Below are 19,353 nucleotides of genomic sequence, written 5' to 3' on the forward strand. Positions count from 1 at the left end.
TCAAACCCCTCAAGCCTTCGCGTTAACCCAGTTAAATGTGTTTTACTTTTGAGTTTGCTCGATCTTCTTTCGAGGTTTGAGGATCATTCTTTTCCCCGGAAATAAAAGGTGACAACAAAATAAACGATGGGAGTTCAAGTTGGATTGCAGCCGTTCAAATTTCACTTGTTGTGTCCATGTCAACGCAAATCTTGAGACACTTTTGTTGATTTAAAAGAACGAGATATGATCAAAAGCTCATAAACAAGTGGAACTTGAAGATCAAGAAACCTGATGAAATTGTTTACAAAAATAGATGAAATGTGTAAAAGAAATAAAAGAAAACACAACTTTTGCTACATAATCAGATGTTTATTGTAAACTACTACAGCGGGTGCCATTAATGCCAAACATTTAGTTTACAAAATGATCTTAGTGCTAGTACAGTCATTTCCATGACTTCAAGGTACAGCGAAGTGCATATTGACAGTAGAAAGATGTCAGATGGCTTCCAGTGCGGTTTGACAGATCATATCTGTGAAGACTCCAGCCACAGTGAGGCGCTATTGACTCGCGGCTGCTGAGAGTCCAGCTTCAGCAGCTCCGTCACTGCGCCCTCTATCTTTGTCATCCACACCCTCTGGAAAAAGGCACATAAGAAGGTGTTCAGAAACAGAAATATCAGGCTTATTGGGGGGGGTTACATCTGTTTGAATGGACTGTCCAGATAATATTATGTATTTTATTTGCACAGCTCTTCCTTTCCAATGTGTGTTGATATGGGCTTTGCTAAAACAGCTTCATGCAAGGAAGATAAAACAATTTTTTTTTTTTTTTTTTGTGTGTGGCTATTTTGGCCTTCATTTCAAGGCAAAAATTTGAAAACAACTTGTGCAGAAATTAAACTGTAATATTCACGTGCCTTTTATTGTTAGGTAATAAAAGCCAGCTCTGGTAAATCTGTAGATTGTGGGTAGATTTACAATTCTATATCTAGAAACAATTCCGCATCCAAAGTAAATCTAAAGTGACTTGCGTACCAAACTGAATGAAAAATACATATTTAAGAAGCTCATTAAAGTGTTATTTTTGTAGTTTTCTGTAGATTTGAAATCTCGTGTTGATGCTATTCTCCCAAAACAGAAATATTTGAATACAATTAACATATCCATGTGATATGTACCCAATGTTTCTGTGAACATGAGGTAATCGGTGTTCTGGAGCTCCTAGCGAATCACGTGGCTTTTGCAACTACCTTGGCGGACTCGGATGCCGCTTGCAGGACGAACGCACCGATACACTGTTGGTAGCGGTTCTGGTGCATTATTATGAAAGAGTGAGGCAGCCCAGATGCTGTGAAGAAAGCAGAACATCCTTTTAATAAATAACACCAACATGGAACACCGGCCGCGAACACGGACACAGAAAACTGTGACCCGGCATGGCATTTTGATTCTTCTGTCTGCTCTGCCAGCGGACGCTCAACAGATTCTATCTTTTCAAAGCGTGTCTGGAAAACCCAACAAAAACGATGTCTGAAAAGTCGTAATTACTGGAGGCATTCAGCTGATCGATGTTCTTCAGCTGGAGTCGGTCCAGAGAGACGGGCTGGTCGAGAATCGTGAAGGTGCAGCCCTCCTTCAGCAGCTGGTCCAGCTCCAGGTTCTGCGGCAGCCTCAGAGAGTTCTGCTCCGGACCGACGGACTTCTGCACAGGAAGTCGGCACACAAGGTGAGCAAGTTCGGGGAAGCTGGTGTAGCTACAGCGGCCTTACGCCGAACATCTCTCGCTGGTTCAGAGCAGAGTGAGAACAGGATGAGAGAGCGGCGTACCTTCTTGTTCCTCTTCGTCTTCGTAATCAGCAGGAATTCGTCGAACAGGAACAGGTAAACGTCGACCAGCTTTGTGTTCTCTGGTGATGGATCGAAGAGAGATGGTGTAAGATTTTGCGACGGGCACGTAAACCGTGTTGGATTTCTGCCAGCCGTCACGCACCCGTGAGCGCCAGTTTCCCTTCGTGCAGCAGACTTCTCTGAGAAATGAGATTCTCCAGCGTGACGGCCTTCAGGAGATGTTTCAGGTTCTGAAAGAGAAGCGGTCAGTCAGGTAAGAAAGAAATGGCCTTCACCTTTTGACATGTAAGCTGATATTGAAAGATGGGAGTTTCTGACAGTGTCAGCTGACGACGCACTGCATCGTAAACTCCGCAATGGTTGCTTTTCGTGATATCCGATTTCACGTGTGAAGAAATTATCGGACATTTTATCTGCACGCAAAAAAAAATAAATAAAAGGTGTCAGAAGATCAAGTGTTGATGCTTGATCTGCGACTAGCGCGTTGGTCTGTCAGCTCTTGAGGACACAAAACGCACACAAATATGAATATGCACACATATAAAGCAGACAGACCTCGGGGACGACGGCGCGCTTGTCTCTCTCCCATACGGGCAGCCACACCAGGGCGTCTCTCAACTGTTTCACCTTCTGGTAGTTATCCAGCCACTTGACTTTTCCCTCTAAATCACCTTCGAAACAGAGAAGACAGGACACTGACCGTCTGAGACATCATCAGCAGGGACAAAAACAGAACCTCCGACTCTTAAAGTAATGCTAAAAATGATGAGGCGGGTATTACAGCTGTGGTTACTTAGAATAATCTTCTTTTTTTTTTTTAACCACTTCTAATAAAATAGTCTCGTTATTAATCATACCTTTTACGTTATGGAACACATGAATAGCTCCTTGCCGTGCAGCAACGTGGCTAATAACCCTTATTACCTTGCTTTATTGTCTTGTACAGTAATGTCAAAACATGGGTGTGATCACATGGTGAAAGATTGCTGCTCCGTCAGCTAGTGCAGTAAATATCGCCCACACCCAGAAGAGGACGTTGGTATACACGTCACAGCTGTGGTTACAATACTCCACGTCGCCCGCGCTTCACATAAATCTCGAGCATTAAGAGGGTGTGGTCGTCACGCACCTTTTTTTTTTTTTTTTTTTTTTTTTTAATGGTTTACGGAAAAGTGTGTGATTCAAGACGGCCCACGCCGTTTTGGGTTTTGTGAGGTTATTTGTTCAATGCAACAAGAGGACATTGAGGTGCATTGATGCAGCACATTTCCCACAGTCTGTCCATTTAGTTCCACAGACAACCACCACAACCTGTCTGCAGGCTGAGAGGCAAGCTGGGAAGAATAACAGTCGGGGCCCCGCTGGCTGCCGTCCAAGGCAGGTAACCTGTTTGCTCTTAAAAAAACAAAACAAACAAAAAAAAAAGGACCAGGCTGTTTGTGGCGAGATAAGCACAATTACACCTACTTAACATGCCTCTTGTATCTAAACGCGTTTGTTATCCGCCTGCCGGTGCTGAAGAAGCGCCCGAGTTACGATCAGCTGTCACTCAAGATCTGTGCGAAGTGTTTGAAGCCAGAACCAGCCCTGCAACGACACGTGCTCGTTCAGATCGCTGAGAGTCTTGCTGATGAGGCGGAAGCCAAAACGAGAGCCTGTGTCTGTCGATGCAGCTCGTAGATTAAAAGGCAGCTCTCGTAAGCCGGGGTGACGACATGCTCACATATTGATGTGTCCACTTGCTCTGCGATAGCCTGCAGGCAGCTGCTTTCCTCGTCCAGCTGACATCTCCTCGCGATGTTCCGCAACAACAGTGGGTATCGGGTTAGCCGCTGCAATGGCGCCACCAACAGGTCGCGCAGCTGCAGCCTCCGGCACTGTTGGTTCCTCTCGCCCCACTGAGGGGGAGAAGAGGGGAGAGCAGAGACAGGACGGCGTGCGAGGAGATCAGAGAGGTTGTCACACTGGTTGTTAGAGCAGGAGGGGAAAAGGGTGTGTGTGTGTGTGTGTGTGTGTGTGTGTGTGTGTGTGTGTGTGTGTGTGTGTGTGAGAGGGGGAGGAGGGGGAGGGAATGGGCCGTTAAATGCACGTGAAGAGACATTATAACCAACCAAGCCCACAACACAATGACAGCCCTCACAAACACACGTGCGTGATCACAGGGAAGGTCACACAAAGGACAAATGGAGACACATCCCTCTCATTGGCAGCGTGTCCTCTCTCGTATTTGCCCGTCTCAAAGTACACGGCGTCCTTTTCCGTCCAATCTGGCGAAACACGATTTAGCGGCATTTAGCGAGTTCCCTCCCCCGTACCTTCACGTAAGATCCGAAGTCGTCTCTGGGCTTCAGGTGGTCCAGATACAGCAGAGCCGTGGAGTAGTTGAGGCAGTACTTCTGCAGGCAGTGGCATATCCTCTCCCGGAACGCCTGCCAGCAGACAAGGAGCGTTACACAAACACCGGGAGACAGTCACGTCCTGCATTAAGCTGCAGACGCACAAATCATTTTGAATAAAAAAAAAAAAAAAGGTGCCGAACTGCGTGCAGATCGCTCAAAAACCCCCGCGTTTGATATTTGTTCTCGGCTGCTTCCTGCGATCCTCGATTTAACGCGAAGATATGAAGACGTCGCTGTTGAACTTTGTAGCTCAAAACTGTTCGATATCGGAGGGCAAAATAGTAAACTGTGATTGCCGCAGACACGTTTTCTATCACGTCCTCCTCCTTAAAAGTTCACGCCTCATTTTTCAACGGGCTCTTGAGGTGCGAGATAAAAGAGACGAGCTCCAGACACCGGTGATGTTACCGTCGCATCAAATACATGCACACGTGTCGGTTTCTTTTAAAAGAAAGTAGTTCTCGAGTGCAGTGTAAAAGTTGCTGCACAATAAAAGTACCACGTACCCGGCCACCACAGCGTGGCCTGCTTTCTTCTCTGTAGTATAGACCTATTTACTGAACACACAAAATCACATATCGTGTGGACTGATTATCACAATCTTTTGATCATTGGGGATATTTATTCCAAAAGTCCGAACCATCCGATGGATTTTTCCTGTCGGTCGTTGAAACATGTTGATATTAATCAGTGAATTTGAACGCGTGATCGGTTCTTTTGAGGACGTGTTTCCGTCGTCTCATCCGCGGACTTTAAACAAGTGAATGAATAACTGAGTGCAGGCTGCCGTCGCAGTCCGTGTGTCGGTGTGGGAGAAGACATTTGCCTTGCCCAGCAGCTCCAGCAGGGTGGTCCGGCCACCCTCGGTGATCTCGAACGTGTCCTTGATGACACGGAGGAGTTTGCCCAAAAAATCAGAGCTCACCTGCGGCAGAATAAAAAAAAAAAAAAAAACACTTCGTGTTACCTTTCGTGACACTTTCAGTTAAACAACCTTAAGTTAAATTGCCACATTTTAGTTCCCTGTTTGGGTTCTTCTTCCCTTATTTTTGAACACATTGTCTAAATATAATGAGGCGTTGATGTTAAATAAAGGCTAAAAAAAAAAAAAAAAAAAAAAAAATACATTTTCTTTTTCAGGAGTCCATCTTTAGCTCTCTTGACATTTTGACTTGTTACTTTTAGGATGTGAATGCACCGTTGCTTTGAAAGGATTTACATGGTGCATTATAAAACCAGCTGGCTCCGTGCACCCTATTTGCATCATGTCTCACCAGACAAAGCTCTTTGAGGTTTGCAAACAGACTCCACGAGTCAACATCAGTGAGGCAGTTCCTCAACTGCAGGTCTGTGAGCGTCGCCAAGAAGACCTGAGGGCACAAAGAAGTCAGAGAGAGGGAACAGGTTCACCCGTCGTGCTCGCATTAAGTTTCAAATCCGAAGCTACAAAGAATGGAAAACCTGAACAGACTTTTTACATGAGCAGAAATCCAGCGAAATGGTGGAAAACACAAAGCAGAAGGTGTTGGGTTTCGCTTGGGTTTGGTCTATTTATTTGTGGTCGTGTGTGTGTGTGACTGTGTGTGACTGTGTGTGTGTGTGTGTGTGTGTGTGTGTGTGTGTGTGTGTGTGTGTGTGTGTGTGTGTTGTGGGGCTTTGTATAGACAGAGTCACCTCTTTGAGAACCATGAGCTGATCCAGGAAGTAAACACACTCGCTGGTGAGGAGTTCCCAGATGGCCTCTTGTCTCTTGAAGCCCTGAGGGTCAGAGGAAGCACTCGGCTGGGAAGAGTGGTCCTGCAGGAACTCAGCCAGCGAGTAGTCCTGCGCAGACAAGAGACGGAAAGACGGGCAGGTAAAAACTATTACAAAAGACATCAGATGACAACAGGACAGGTGCATCGTCCTCACGCACCTCACAAAATGTGTTTGTTTAAAAAAAAAAAAAATAATAATAATAATAAAAAAAACATGTTCCGTGACTTAAATTGTTCCGTAAATTGTTTCGTAAATTTCCCACATTATGATAGACTCGAGAGTACATCGGTGTTTGTTTATATATCTGTGCAGGGTAAACCTGACTGGTTACTGCCTAGAAATTCCAGTTCTTTCACAACCTTGAAACATATCAGGAACTTCACTATTAACTGCCAACATTGTTATTTCTGACTCACTTTTTAAACACAGAGTTGTATTTGGATTGGAAATCTCGTCGTTCAAACTTTGCTTTGATTGTAAGTCACTCCACAGACGGAGCCAACATGGGGATCTATGTCACAAACAGATGCCTGAGGGCCTCTGCTGCTGACAGCGCTCAGTTCTCACCTTATATTTCTGAAGATCGGGGTCTCTCCAGTCTGGAATCTGTACGGTTGAAAGATATTTTTCGATATCTGACACCGTGCCCGTCTGCGACTTCCCTTTAGTCTGAAGAGAAGAGACGCACAGAGACATCAGGCAGGTTTTCAGTTCTACCAGAAAATCAATGTGATTAATATTATTATTTTTTTTTTTTTTTTTGCTTCGTTCACATAACAGTCTGGCAGTCTCAAAGACTAAATTAATACGTCTGGCTCAAGTTCTGCATTTCAAGTGTTTACCAATTACAAAACCTGCGTGGGCCAAAAGGGATAAGAGGAAGCACACTAATCTGCTTTGAGAAGTGGGTCAGAGAACAATGTCTAAACCAACTGCCCCCTGCTAAAAAGTACACTAAGCACACCACTGGCAGGCCCACACAAACATCAACCACTACCAGAAAAACAGCACACGTACCGTACCACGCCTCGAAAAAGGCCACTTTGACTTCTTAGTATCTGTAGAAATAGTAAACATAAAATTGTTTATTAACACAAAAAAAACAAAACAAGAAGGATTTTGGTCCGTCCAGCAAATTAGATTAGAATCAAACACAAACACGCGCACGCACGCACGCACACACACACACACACACGCGCGCACACACACACACACACACAGGGTGTTTTAGGATAAAAAACAAACAAACCTGTAGAGTGCAAAGCTATTATTATTTTTGTAAACATACCCAGATAAATTTCTTATCAAATAGGACACAAATTATTTCGCCCTCCTGCTTTTTGGACATGATTCATGGTTTTGCACCACAGACAGACAAAACATGCATTCTTTGATGCATTAAACAGCTGTTTGCTGCTTATTTGTTTCAACCCCAGGCCTCAAAACTGTATTTCTGCGCTCGTTCCACTGATCTGCCCCTCAAAGTCTCTTAATTATTGACGAGTTGAGCATTACCTTTTTCAAAGTAACTATAAATGATGAAAATGTGTAAAGCTGCATTTACACAACGGCTTTATGCTGCATCACGCATATGTAGATCTACGATATAGGGGACAGGCTCTTTCTTCAATAGATAAAGTGAGCCAGAATCGAAACCAAACTGTGATGCACACTTGTTGCTTGGATCTCCGTGACGGCGAGCGAGGCCAGGTTGCAGCGATACATGAAAGCTTATTTTGCTCTTAAGGATTGAGGCGGCTGATATGTCGACTCACAAGACACACAAATCTTTTCAAGTGAAAACATCACTTAAACAGAGGGCGGGGTCGCATTGTGCTGAGACTGACGGGGTTAAATCGGAGAGTCCAGAGAATGAGAAGCAAAAGTGTTCGAATAAAAATGATGGGACAGTTTTACCAGAGAAATTTGAATCGTTTAAGATGTCGGCCGCTCCATTGGACACAAAAAGGTCTCCTGGTGAAACATCCAATCCGGACAAACTGACCACCACGGAGCTCCGCCTCCTTTCCTGACGCCTGAAGACACGGAAGCAGACAGACAAACTTATAGCCGTTATAATATGCAAAGATTTAAACTAGTACTTCATACTGTGAAAAGAACTCCTCAGTGGACATCTTAGTACACTTTTACAAGGATTATCACTCCATTGTAAATGTATTGTAAAAGAGAATAGACTTGGTGAAAGCCACAGGAAATAACAGAATTCCTTTTGTCATTTTACATGGTTGAAATAACTCTGAAGTACCATCTGTGCTGGACATGAGGGGAAGAAATTATGAAGGATAATGCGTCTGGCTGCCGATTAATGGATCGCTCTATTTGTGTGGATGGAGGCGAGCTGTCAGTGTGTGCCAGTTATAATCCTCTTGGTTTCCTTTTCTTAGTTAGTAACCGAGGCGTGGCTGGAAAAACACCCGAGGCCTGTTAGCCTCTGGCAAAGCTCAAGCAGCCACTGTTCTCAAAATGTTTTTGACTGGCGAAAGTGAAAATAGACTTGCACACGTTGAACCCAAACACCTTGATAGACGTGATCGCGTTATGGACGCTGACATTAAATATGCAGGTCGTGGCCACGGGAGTGTTTTCGTTCTTTATGAGAATTAAAAGAGTCTAAACCTCGCAAAACTTGATCGGCGACAGGGTGGCTCTGACAATAACAATCCAAACGGTCCCGACGCTCACAAGAGACTCGCAGCCGTTTAATATGTCTGCAGTCGGCAGAGGGGGGGGGGGGGAGGCGCAAAGCAACCAGACGGGCTGGTTTAGCTGAAGGTGAGGTTCACTTTCAGCACGCCGACACTGATCGGCAACCGGTCAGCGACCCACGTCGACACTCGGCGGTTCCGCTTCGAAATATTTCAGGCTCTCGGCTTCAAAAAGGAGGGAGTTTAAAGTTCAGGAGTACGTAGAAAAGGAACTGATAAAAAGCACAAAATCTGAGACCACATTCTCATTCAGTCAGGGTGGATCAACAGCGCACCTTCTGACTAACAAAGGTAATCAGGACATAATCAGACCATAAGGAAGCCCGGCTTGCAGATGAGGGCTCATGTCTCCGTTTATGACTACAATACAATAAACTGGAGCAGAAGTACATGGAAGAGGAAGAATACCGGTGCTTTCATGCATAAAAACTTCTTCATTAGACTGATAGACTGCCTTCCTTTTGCGGCTAACAACATTCCCTCATACAGTAGCTGCATTCTCGCCGCTGTGCCGGCTCAGTTGCACAGGCGGCGCGTGAGACTAACACGAGTGCACATGTAGGCCACATGGCTGCAAGCCAACCTGTACGCTTGGAGGATAAGTTAGTCGACAATTGAACAGGAGTAACCTGGTACGGGTTTGTTTTTTTTTCTCCCCCCTCCGGGACACTCTTGTTGAACTGTGAAAGTGCCGACTCCTTCTCGCTCTCACTGGCAGGAAAATTGAATCGACAGTAAAAACAGATAATGGTCGGCAGCACCAGGGCCCTGCAGCGGGTGATGCTTCTGATGGGACGGCAAGAAAAAGGCGCCGTCCCTCCTCCGCAGCGGGTCAGTGTCTCCTTGCAGTTCATTCCAAAGCATCCTCACAACGACATCCTGTTGCTTTGTGGGCGTTCAGAAAGATCTCTCTGTCAGCCTCTCTGCCACCGAGAACACTTGTAAAAATGGGTGCTTTGTTCTTGCACAAGAGAAATAATGATGCCCCAAAACAAAACTGTCCCAACCAATGGCTCACGAGGCCTGGTCACTGTAAGAGGCACAGGGCCAGGGCGTAATTACAGGGACAATAGCTGCCTAATTATCCAGTGAGGGGAAGAGCCTGGCCGCCCATTAGGAGGGGTGTGGGCGGCAGTAAGGGAAAACAGCCTTAATGAGGGTTTGTCTCGCCCATACATAACCATGGGACTCTCAAAACGTAACCCACCAAGCTTACGAACCATTAACAAAGACATGAATGGCAATGAATGCACAATGGGGCTCCTTAAAGCGAAGGTCCAATCATCCCGGCTTGCTCACGAGCATCCAGCGAGCACATGAGTCAAAGGAACTTTTACAAGACACTGCTCCAGTTTTTTTTTTTTTTTTTTTTTTTTTTTTTGTGAATGATTAAGAGATATTTTGGAAACGGCAGCAGATATAAGGGACAAAGAAGCGCTGTATTATTTATAGGAAAAAAATTTGACTGCACTCCCAATAAGCAAATATGTACACTTGAAGGTCAAATCCTGACAGGGCACACATGCGACATGCAAAGCAGCCCGAAATACACTTACCTGGTATGGCAGTGCTCCTTCTCCTGTAAAAAAAAAAAAAACAAAAAAAACATTAGTGGGGTCAACTTTCCAAAGCAGTAATTATCTACACGCCATATTATCACTGTCCTATTGTACATAGGAAGTGTATTGTACACTCAGCATCAATTAGAGGCTGCGGAGACCTCCTTCTGCTAACAACACCACTATATCACTTTCAAAGACATTCAAATCCGAATCGGTGTTTTAAGTGGCCGCTTGGACTCAAAAGCCTCCGATATCGGAGGAGAATGTCGGGACTCTATTGAGAAAGTGCCTGCTTGAATACCACGGGCCGATGAATAGATCTCCCCATTATCTTGTTCCATCGCTCACTGACCCCTCCATTATGGGGTGACTGCTGACTGCGGTGAATGGGGGGGGGGGGCCCAAGGAGAACCCTTCCCAGAGCTCTACCAGGCAGTGGGGTTTGGTCAAAGCTGTCAGTGCACGTAACTGCTGATCCATTTTGCCGTCAAAAGCTGGCATTGTGAGCGACCGCTGCAGGAGGCAAAGCAGAATGAGGGAGGGAAGGTTTCCGCAAGGAAGGAATGTGTAACCGTTTCATTTATAGGCTTCAGCTAAAAATCCACAGCAGGCCGGGGCGAAATGCCTCGAGGTGATGGTTGGGAGGAGGTTTGTGTGGAGATCGGGGGGCCGCTAGTTGCTTTTGCATGACCGCGTGCGCACTGAAAGTACCCAGAAACCCGGTAAAGGCTCACCTGCAATTCACCATCAAGAAATCCAAAATCTTCAGTAAAAGCAGGATGAGCACTGCGACACTGTTGTCTCACGGAAGTGATGCCGTTGTCAAAAGTCTTTGACCTGCTTCTCGGTCGACCCGACGATGAGGTCGGGCGGTCGCGGCAGATCTCTTCGTCAGAGAGGGGGCCCGCCGCCAGAGGAGACTTCGCTCTGTGCACGGGGGACGGCGGGCTCACGGGGGACGGCGGGCTCACGGGGGACGGCGGGCTCTCGGAGGAAGGCTCCTCCCGAGTGCTGCCCATCACGGCGGGGTCCCGGGAGTCCGTCAGGGGACGGCGGGTGCTCCTCATCCTCCTCAGCGTGGGAGACGTGGAGATGCGCCCGGGGGCCTGGCGGTCGAACTGGAAGGACGGCGCAACCAAGCTGTCGGGGTCCACCAGAGACAGGTGTCTCGGCCTGGAGCGTGTCCGCGTGAGGTCGATGTGCATTATGACCGGGTGGCTGGTCTGGCACTCCTTGTGCTCGACGGGCCCCGAGTCCGTCTGCGTCTGCGCATTCGCCACGCCTGCGGTGACGACTTCATTCTCTCCCCATTCGATGTAACTCCAGTCCAGCTTCTTTTCATTGTCCTGGTCTTTCTCCTGCAGGACAACGTGCTTCAGCGTAGACATTGTAACCTCAAAGGCATCGTAGTGCAGCAGAGATCAGAAAACGTCTAATCTTATGGTGCTGATTGCTTCGCCTCTCGGAGTCTGATGATAATCCTGTTGCGTTCCAGCACCGTTCACACCTTTCACTTCTCAAGCCTCTGAGGGGGAGAAATCAGAAAATGTGTCAATACCCGCCAGCGAACGGAGCTCGGCACAAACTTTACCTCTTAATCTTCGAAAAGGGGAATTTGATCAGGGTGGAAAATGGTCAGTTGGCACTGAAGACGCCTTAAAAAAAAAGATACAGCATGTTTATAATTTAATAAGCGGCTTGACAAACAGGTGGATTAGACTTGTGGAGGAACAATGATGCTACAGCAGAGACGGACCGTGGAGATTAACCGGCTGCTCTATCGATACAAGTAGTAATGAATTGAAGTAAAGGAAGCGTTCACATTATAGCCTACTCCATTGTTTGATGTGCAGACTCTCTGTGCTGTTGTTCTCATCTTATTTTTCTATAAAAGGTGAATGTCATTGTCTAATCAATGCCGCGCGAGCTGATGACTCGGCACATGCACGAGGTAACAAAGGTGAAAGGGAGAAAGAACAAACAACGCACCTGCAACTTTACTGCAACAACTCCCTCCTCTAAATACGACCGACGTTGACAAGTGGAAACCGCACGTCTGGAAAGATGGTAAAACTTTAACGAGCGTGGTTTACTTACTGGCAGCCGGTGCCTCGCGACGACTCGGACGCGACGGGCGCTAAAGTGTGACCGTTGAGAGTCCCGCCGGTGTCCGGTACAAAACGGAGCAGGCTGGAAACGGATTGAGAGGGAGGAACAAAAAAAAACAAACAAAAAAAAACAGTCTGTCCGACTGAAGCTGTTTGATTCTCACAAGAGTGAAGAAACGGGTCCAAGAGGAGCGGAGTGAAGGAGAGAGTGGAGCTGGCGGAAAAGGTGCCACCGACCGACTGGTCTGCTGCTGCTGCTGCATGGGAACACCGACTCCCTCTGTCTGTGTGTGTGTGTGTGTGTGTGCGCGTGTGTGTGTGTGTCTGCGTGTGTGTGTGCGTGCCTTTCTCTCTCTCTCTCTCTTAATCTCCAACCCAATACGTCACACACACACACACACACACACACACAGGAACAATAAAGTTTAAACTATATTTCATTATCACTCAGTTTGTTTGTTTTTTGCCTTAATTAATGTCACGTGGACAGCGGTGGAAAATAACAGTACACTACAATTTTGGAGTACTTGCACCTCGTTGAAGTATTTGCATTCTTTGCCACTTAATACCTCCACTCAGCTACATTTCAGAGAAGAGTAATTGTACCAAGGCTGTATGGAGTCAACAAAGTAACAAAACGAACTTCCTGCATTTCTAAAATATTTAGAAATTCCCAAACACATGGGGTGAACTTTCTATTTACTTTTTTTTTTTTTTTTTTTTTTATGTTTCTTTCTTTTTTTTTTTTCTTTCTATCTATTAATCTAAAAAATAAAAAAATAAAAAAATAAAAGCATCACATTTTATACATTGATCGTGTGTGTTTGTTTTTCAAATTTGATTTATTAAATAACTGAGGTTGTACAGATGATAGCAGAACTGGAGTGAATACACTTCATTGTTTCACAGAAGCTGTCGCGTATACAGAGTTTATATAATGGACTAGTGTGAAAAGCATCTCTCTCTACAGTCTAAATTATTACAGCAGTTAAAATAGATAGAACACTTAAACAATACACGATTTAATGCCGATGTACGAATGTTTGTTTTAATCACCAGATTAATAAAAAAAAAATAAATAAATAAATAAAAAAAAAAAATAGTGACTATAAAGTGCTGCACTTGAACTTCTTATGTTCTGTCGGAGATTCCTTTTCATCAAATTACTAGTACTCACGCCAAGGCTGTAAACATTGCACTTCTAAGTAGAAATAATCTAGTCTCTAAATCAGTACACTAATAATTTATGACGCAAGGGAGTGCTATAAAAACCAACGTCTCTGTGGGAACTCCAGGGCACTTTTCTGGTTAGAAGTGACTCTTATCATTATACAACCCTGCCATCTGCTCTTGTTTCACTATAGAGTAATCTCTCGGAAATGCTTTTTTGTTTTTTTTATTATTTTATTTTTTTACATAGGCCGTAAGGAACCAGACATTCAAACCGGTATGAAATGACAGTTTGCAGCGTTTGTATTTAACACAGTTATAGGGCAGCAGCTGAATTACCAGTTGATTCAGCTCAGTGAACGCTGCGGGACGACACAGATCATTTAATGGGACTCCCTTTGTGACGTTGGAATCTGAATTCTGTGAGGTTGCGGACCTCTAGCGCCACCTGCTGTATTAAAGTAGGCAGTACACAATGTAGCCTGTAAAAACCACCACAACCCTGTTCCTCTTTATGAGCAGATATCTGTCACTATTCCACCGCGGAATATTTAGACCCTCTACTGCTGGTTAAAGCGCCCCAAAAAAAACAACCAAAAAAAAAGTGTTTTAACTGGCAGGATAAACATCGGCTGAAATAACATCTGCACTCACAATGTTTTCACACGTCAGTGCCATGATTATCATACTTTAGGTATTCGGTGGGTTTTGTGGCTCATATTTTCCCCAGAAAATCATTATCATCATCGTCATCATTGTTGTCATTGTCAGTGTTTGAAGATCTACTCAGATCCTTAAATTAAGTAAAAGAAGAATTATCAGCAAAATATAGCTATTAGAAGTTTTTGCTCTGTCCCCTTTGACTAATATATGTGTATATTATTAATGCGTATTATTTGATTGTTCATCAACACGTAAGCAGCTGTCTTAACGGTGACATTATACAGTATAAAGCTTGGTAAATTAGTTCAATGGTTCCCAATGTGGGTTTTAGGCCCTTCCAAAGAGTCAGAAGATATGATTAGGGAGAGGAAAAAAGACCCCAAAAAAGTTCTGACGCACAAATTTTAATAATTTCCTTTTCAGTTTTTGTCTAATTCTTTCCTCTTTGTGAAATATCTGATAATCTCTGAAACGGGAGTTTAAATGTTTGGAGGGTAAATATCTAATTCATGGAACTGCTGAAAACAAACATCGGAAACATGCCAAGGAGCTTCAACTAGACACTGTGGTTTTTTTAAGGGGTCACCAGCTACAATCTTTGTCAATGTGCTGGATTTAATGAGCTCATCGTGTGTTTATAATTGGAAAAACCGGTCAAATAACTTTAAAGATGTGGACCTTTTGCAGGTGTATTGTGGTGGGCATGGATTCCAAACACATCTATCTATCTATCTATCTATCTATCTATCTATCTATCTATCTATCTATCTATCTATCTATCTATCTATCGAAAAGTCTTATGCAATGTTCCAACAAAAGAATAATGTAATATGTTTATTTAGGAAGAATATCTCTCTAATATGTACAGCTATAGACCTACAGTTTCCTCAAAAAGCTGGCCTTTAATTTACTTTTTCTTTGCGCCTGCTCTGAGTAAAACAAAAACATGTCATTGAACAGAATTTGCTCACAGCCCTGACAGCAGCAGTCTCCTCCCCCTGAAGTGGATGTGAAGAAGAGCACCCTCGGGTCTGTCTGACATACAGGAAGAAGTTGAATAAGTCTTTAAAAAAAAAGCACAGCGCTTTCTTTAAAATATCCTGCAGGTTTTGGGGATTTCTTTTTCGTTTCGCTTTTTCTCGACTGGACTTCCTGAACTGGAAGAATGAAGGTGAATCTGAGGGCTGCTGCTGAACTGGAGGTGCTGTAACGTGTGGATTACTTCAGCCGAGCAGAAGTGCCATTTGTTTCCTAAATGGGAAAGCAGAACAAATCGAGAGCGTGTCTTCAGTGAAAATGTCCGAGCACAGGTCTAGTTTCCTTCACATTGGCGACATCGTGTCTCTGTACGCGGAAGGCTCGGTGAATGGCTTCATCAGTACTTTGGGGTATGTTTCTCCTGTCTACCGCTCACTTTCTACCCAGTGATGATTAATCCTTTCATATGCACTCGTAACTGCTTTCACTTTATAACCGACACAAGCTTTCTTTCGTCATCTCTATGCTTCCACAGTCAAACTCTCAAGTAAAAACTTGACGCGCAGCTTGCGGTCAGGGCCTGTCAGCGCGCAAACGGTTGCTTCTTGGAAAATTGTTCACGTTTACGCAAATGTAACAGGAATGCAAAGCAGCGTGTTACCCAGGTACACGAGCACGCACGAGCGGCAATGACTGCTAGTTTGCTGCGTTCCCCCAAAGTAGGGTTCGGGGACCGAGAGAGCGACATGAGGAGGTATCAGGGGGTCCACCAGCAAAATGAGGGAGGAGTGAAATGCCACTTTGTAGTCATTCATTTGATGTTAGGGTGGCCAGTTCTACTGCATCTCACTCATCCAATGATTTAACCTGACAAGGTATTTGGAGACATTTTGACCTTTCGAGCCATTTGATTTGTGTTTGTATGAGAATCAGCGACCTCATAAGACACAACACCATCTTCCCTTGCAAATATTTATTTGAGTAATGGAATAAGTTACCCTATGATCTTCCATATTGTGTAGTACAACAGCAAGGACATTAGGAAATCTGAGCTACATTTTGATTTCATAGATGTTTCTGGTACAACTTCATCTGCTGACAGGTGCACAGAGAAGGACAAATCATTTACAAGCAGTCAAAACTCCAGCAACACTTCTGTAGTATGTTGAACAACTTTAATGTTAGACCAACGTGTTTGTGGCCTTCATCAGGGTCAACATGAAACAATTTACAACAAACCCTTGAATAGAGTGGATATTAAACAAATGAAAACAAAAACAAAAAGGTAAAAAATTAAGGAAAACTAGTTGCCACATTTTCATTTTTGCAGAGTGATTTGCAACCAAAGATCTTAAGATTGTTGTCAAATCCAATCACTGCAGGTTGTTATTTAATGCACTGGTCACCAGCCTTGGGTCTGGGACCCTTTCAGTGGGTCACAGGATAAACCTGAGAGGCCATAAGATGATGGGACAGAAAAAAAGAAATGTTAAAAGTTGCATTAAATGTGTAAGACTTTTTACGAATTGGAGTTGTTGTTTTTTTATAACAAAATATTCATCGTCATTTTAATGTTTCACAGACAAAAAAAGGGAAAACACAGGTAAAGTGAGTGTTTCATCTAAAAGTGTTATCAACTCAGCCTGTCAGTTTGACCTGATATTTAAAGTTGTGTGTAGGCTTATTGGAAACAGCCACAGTCACCGTGTCATTCGCCACACAGCAGTGAAAAAAAAACAAAAAAGGCCTCGATCTGTTTGTTTGGCTGTCGTTCCCTCTGATCTGAAAGCGTCAGTGCAAGGTGAAATGCCTCGGTGGTTCCGGGTGCACTCTGGCCTCTGAGCCTACGGAACAAGTCTGGAAAGATTGACTGGCCTGAGGAATGAGTCTGCCCCACCCGCCTCCTCTCACTTTTCTCTTGTTCCTTTTCCTCCCTTAACTTCTTCCTGCAAGAAGGAACATCACATCAGTCGACTTACAACCTGCTTGTAAGCGACTACGTTCCCCTACTTGGTGTCGTCTGGAGTGGACACAGCCAACTTCATTTCTTTTGCTGGGAAGTGTTACTGTAATGGGCTTTGATAATGCAAATGTAAGCAGCTGAAGCGGCAGCACACACACAGGAGCTGTAAATTCAAAATACAAAAGTGCACTGCTGCGATTAGTCACACCTCCTGTTATTGTGAAGCAAAGCAGTGAATTTTTTTTTATCAGCTATTCAATAACTCATGCAGTTTGACAGGAGCCCTGAGTGCTTTATCAAGAGCTGTGCAGTGCCAGAGCTCACTGAGGCCCAATGAGAGCGGCAGTAGCTAAAGCAAAGAGCCTGCAGAGGCCTCCCCGAGCCACAGACCCTGTGAGCACCATGTAACCCCGACTGCACAAGGCTGCCCATGCCTGTTAGTTAAGGATGACATTAAAGCTGCGAGGTACTCGCATACCTTAGACTGCAAAAACTCAAAAGACAGCTGACCTATGAGGTTTTTTTTATAGGGCTCATTGGATCCTGATTTATCAGTGACCTTGACTTTTTGAATCTTGTGCTTTCACATGTCTTTACTTACTATATATTTTTTCTATTTCATAATAATCCATTCACTTTACAGTAGGTAAATGAAGTACAAGGTAAGACACAGATAAAAAAAAAAAATTACAATTATTTAAGTGTTTTTGTTTGTGATAATTATCCAAATGTTTTAGTAAAGTGTGTGACTCAGTCACATTACTGACCTGGAGGTTGAAACATGCAATAACTCGCACTGCTGGTAAAATCTTTCACCATCGTACACTTTTCTTACAGATGAGTCATGAATCACTCTGCTGCCTTTTGTTGTTCCCTAGAAAAACACTTTACAGGAGAAACGTATCGGAACTTATGCGTTACATGCTGTATGTTTTTTCTGTGTTGTCTCAGTCCACCAAACACAAGCAATAGCTATAATTAGCTTGCCTGTGTCCAGCCTGGTGGATTTATCTTTGGTTCATGTTTAACTTGGTTACAGCGTGTCAAAGCCTCTGTGTTTGTACTAACGCCCAGCTCTTTGCAGACTTATAGTTACTTATTTATGAGCTCAGGAGACTCTTCCAGAGAGCCTTCATGTTTAGCCATTTAACACTTGATAATACTTCCTGTTGGGCGCTATTGTCTTTCATTTAGATGTAACTTTGATGCAGAGGCAGAGGAAATAATACACAGCATGTGGATTGACACTGATCAAGTGCCGTGGCATAAATAGGAAATGGCTGGGCTCACTGGAGCAGGGCTGCCAGCTTTGTATGAATTAGAGGAATTGTGCATTGCATTATGTTTCTCCTCAGTGGACGGGATGAATGGATGTGCTTGTGCACCTCGAACTGTGGTGCAAAGGGGATAAATGGCATGGGATGATATGGAGTCTTTTGTATTGTTGATCACAGCTGGTGTCATAGACTACATTTCAACAATTTGAAATTGAAGTATTTCTCATCTGGGACTGGAAAGCTGTAAGCATCCTACAACCACTTAAACCTCCTTAAACTCTGTGACCCTCATCCTGACAGAACTGCTTTCCTTACATAAATGTATTTAGATGTAAATGTCCTTTTGCTCCAGATTATCTCAAATTTGCTTTTCCAAAATGGTCTGCTTGCCTACAGCCTCGTCTTAATTTAGCCAGACTGATTTCCTGATGGAAGATTAGAGCTCCGGCAGGATGAAATTAAGTTTTTAATTAAAGTTTTAGGGCAGGTGTAACTTCAGACTTTGTATTATTTGATCTCTTCGAATGGAAAACCAACAAACATCACAGCTTGGATAAGGATTTAGATAGAAGCAACCAGTACAATCATTTTTGATATAATCAGAGTTTCTTCACATGTACAGAGAAAAAGCAGTGAAGATAATTAATTTCTAGAACCCAGACCTGCATTTTTGTCATAAAAAAGAAAGCCTGTACCTCCCTGATCACTTCAGTGTTTTACGTATTCTGTCTGCAAACTGGTTCTTTTTTCGTCTCCATTGTTGTGCCTGCTTTTTCTTTGCTGATTCACTAAATAATGGGCTCTCTGCCACTTGAGCTTCTGAGCAACTTCACTCTCAGCTCCCTCAGTGCTGACTACTAACAGAAGTTGCTAAATTAATGTGGTTCAATTTATTGGGCACTATTAAAAAAATGAAG

General features: G+C 44.0%; 2 protein-coding genes across 5 annotated transcripts in view; one reads left to right on the top strand and one right to left on the bottom strand.

The window, feature by feature from the left end:
* Positions 1-242: 242 nt before the first annotated feature.
* Positions 243-12,639, bottom strand: plekhg7 (pleckstrin homology domain containing, family G (with RhoGef domain) member 7). Of its 3 annotated transcripts, none has more exons than XM_069162040.1 (17): positions 12,375-12,636; positions 11,012-11,802; positions 10,272-10,294; positions 7,907-8,025; positions 7,007-7,047; positions 6,557-6,658; positions 5,906-6,055; positions 5,506-5,601; positions 5,058-5,156; positions 4,148-4,261; positions 3,556-3,730; positions 2,388-2,503; positions 1,975-2,062; positions 1,812-1,891; positions 1,533-1,686; positions 1,235-1,332; positions 243-619 (listed from the first exon to the last, which is right to left on the bottom strand). In XM_069162040.1, exons 2-17 carry the CDS (start codon positions 11,663-11,665, stop codon positions 509-511), a joined length of 2,220 nt encoding a protein of 739 aa, XP_069018141.1. In that variant the 5' UTR covers positions 11,666-11,802; positions 12,375-12,636; the 3' UTR covers positions 243-508. The 3 variants fall into 3 exon arrangements, 2 of the variants coding, with proteins under 2 accessions (XP_069018141.1, XP_069018142.1); XM_069162041.1 differs by having other exon boundaries at positions 11,012-11,932; XR_011178904.1 differs by having other exon boundaries at positions 549-619; positions 1,163-1,332; positions 12,375-12,639.
* Positions 12,640-15,237: 2,598 nt separating this feature from the next.
* Positions 15,238-19,353, top strand: part of itpr2 (inositol 1,4,5-trisphosphate receptor, type 2) — a 55,541-nt gene continuing 51,425 nt past the window's right edge. For both annotated transcript variants that reach the window (XM_069162430.1, XM_069162431.1), the window contains exon 1: positions 15,238-15,606. In XM_069162430.1, the coding sequence (XP_069018531.1) occupies positions 15,515-15,606 (92 nt within the window). In that variant the 5' untranslated portion in view covers positions 15,238-15,514. The remainder of the gene's footprint in view (positions 15,607-19,353) is intronic.

This window comes from Embiotoca jacksoni, unplaced genomic scaffold (genome assembly GCF_022577435.1).
Source record: "Embiotoca jacksoni isolate LCO1_2020_lvr unplaced genomic scaffold, fEmbJac1.0.p SCAF_3, whole genome shotgun sequence".
Taxonomy (NCBI): domain Eukaryota; kingdom Metazoa; phylum Chordata; class Actinopteri; family Embiotocidae; genus Embiotoca; species Embiotoca jacksoni.

Excerpts from the sequence above, each read along its gene's own strand:
- plekhg7 (XM_069162040.1), bottom strand. The coding sequence starts at position 11,665 with ATGTCTACGCTGAAGCACGTTGTCCTGCAGGAGAAAGACCAGGACAAT. Across the intron at positions 4,262-5,057 it reads TGCTGGAGCTGCTGGGCAAG|GCGTTCCGGGAGAGGATATG; the intron begins GCAAATGTCTTC and ends GTCTGCTGGCAG. Across the intron at positions 2,063-2,387 it reads AGCGCGCCGTCGTCCCCGAG|AACCTGAAACATCTCCTGAA; the intron begins GTCTGTCTGCTT and ends CTTCTCTTTCAG.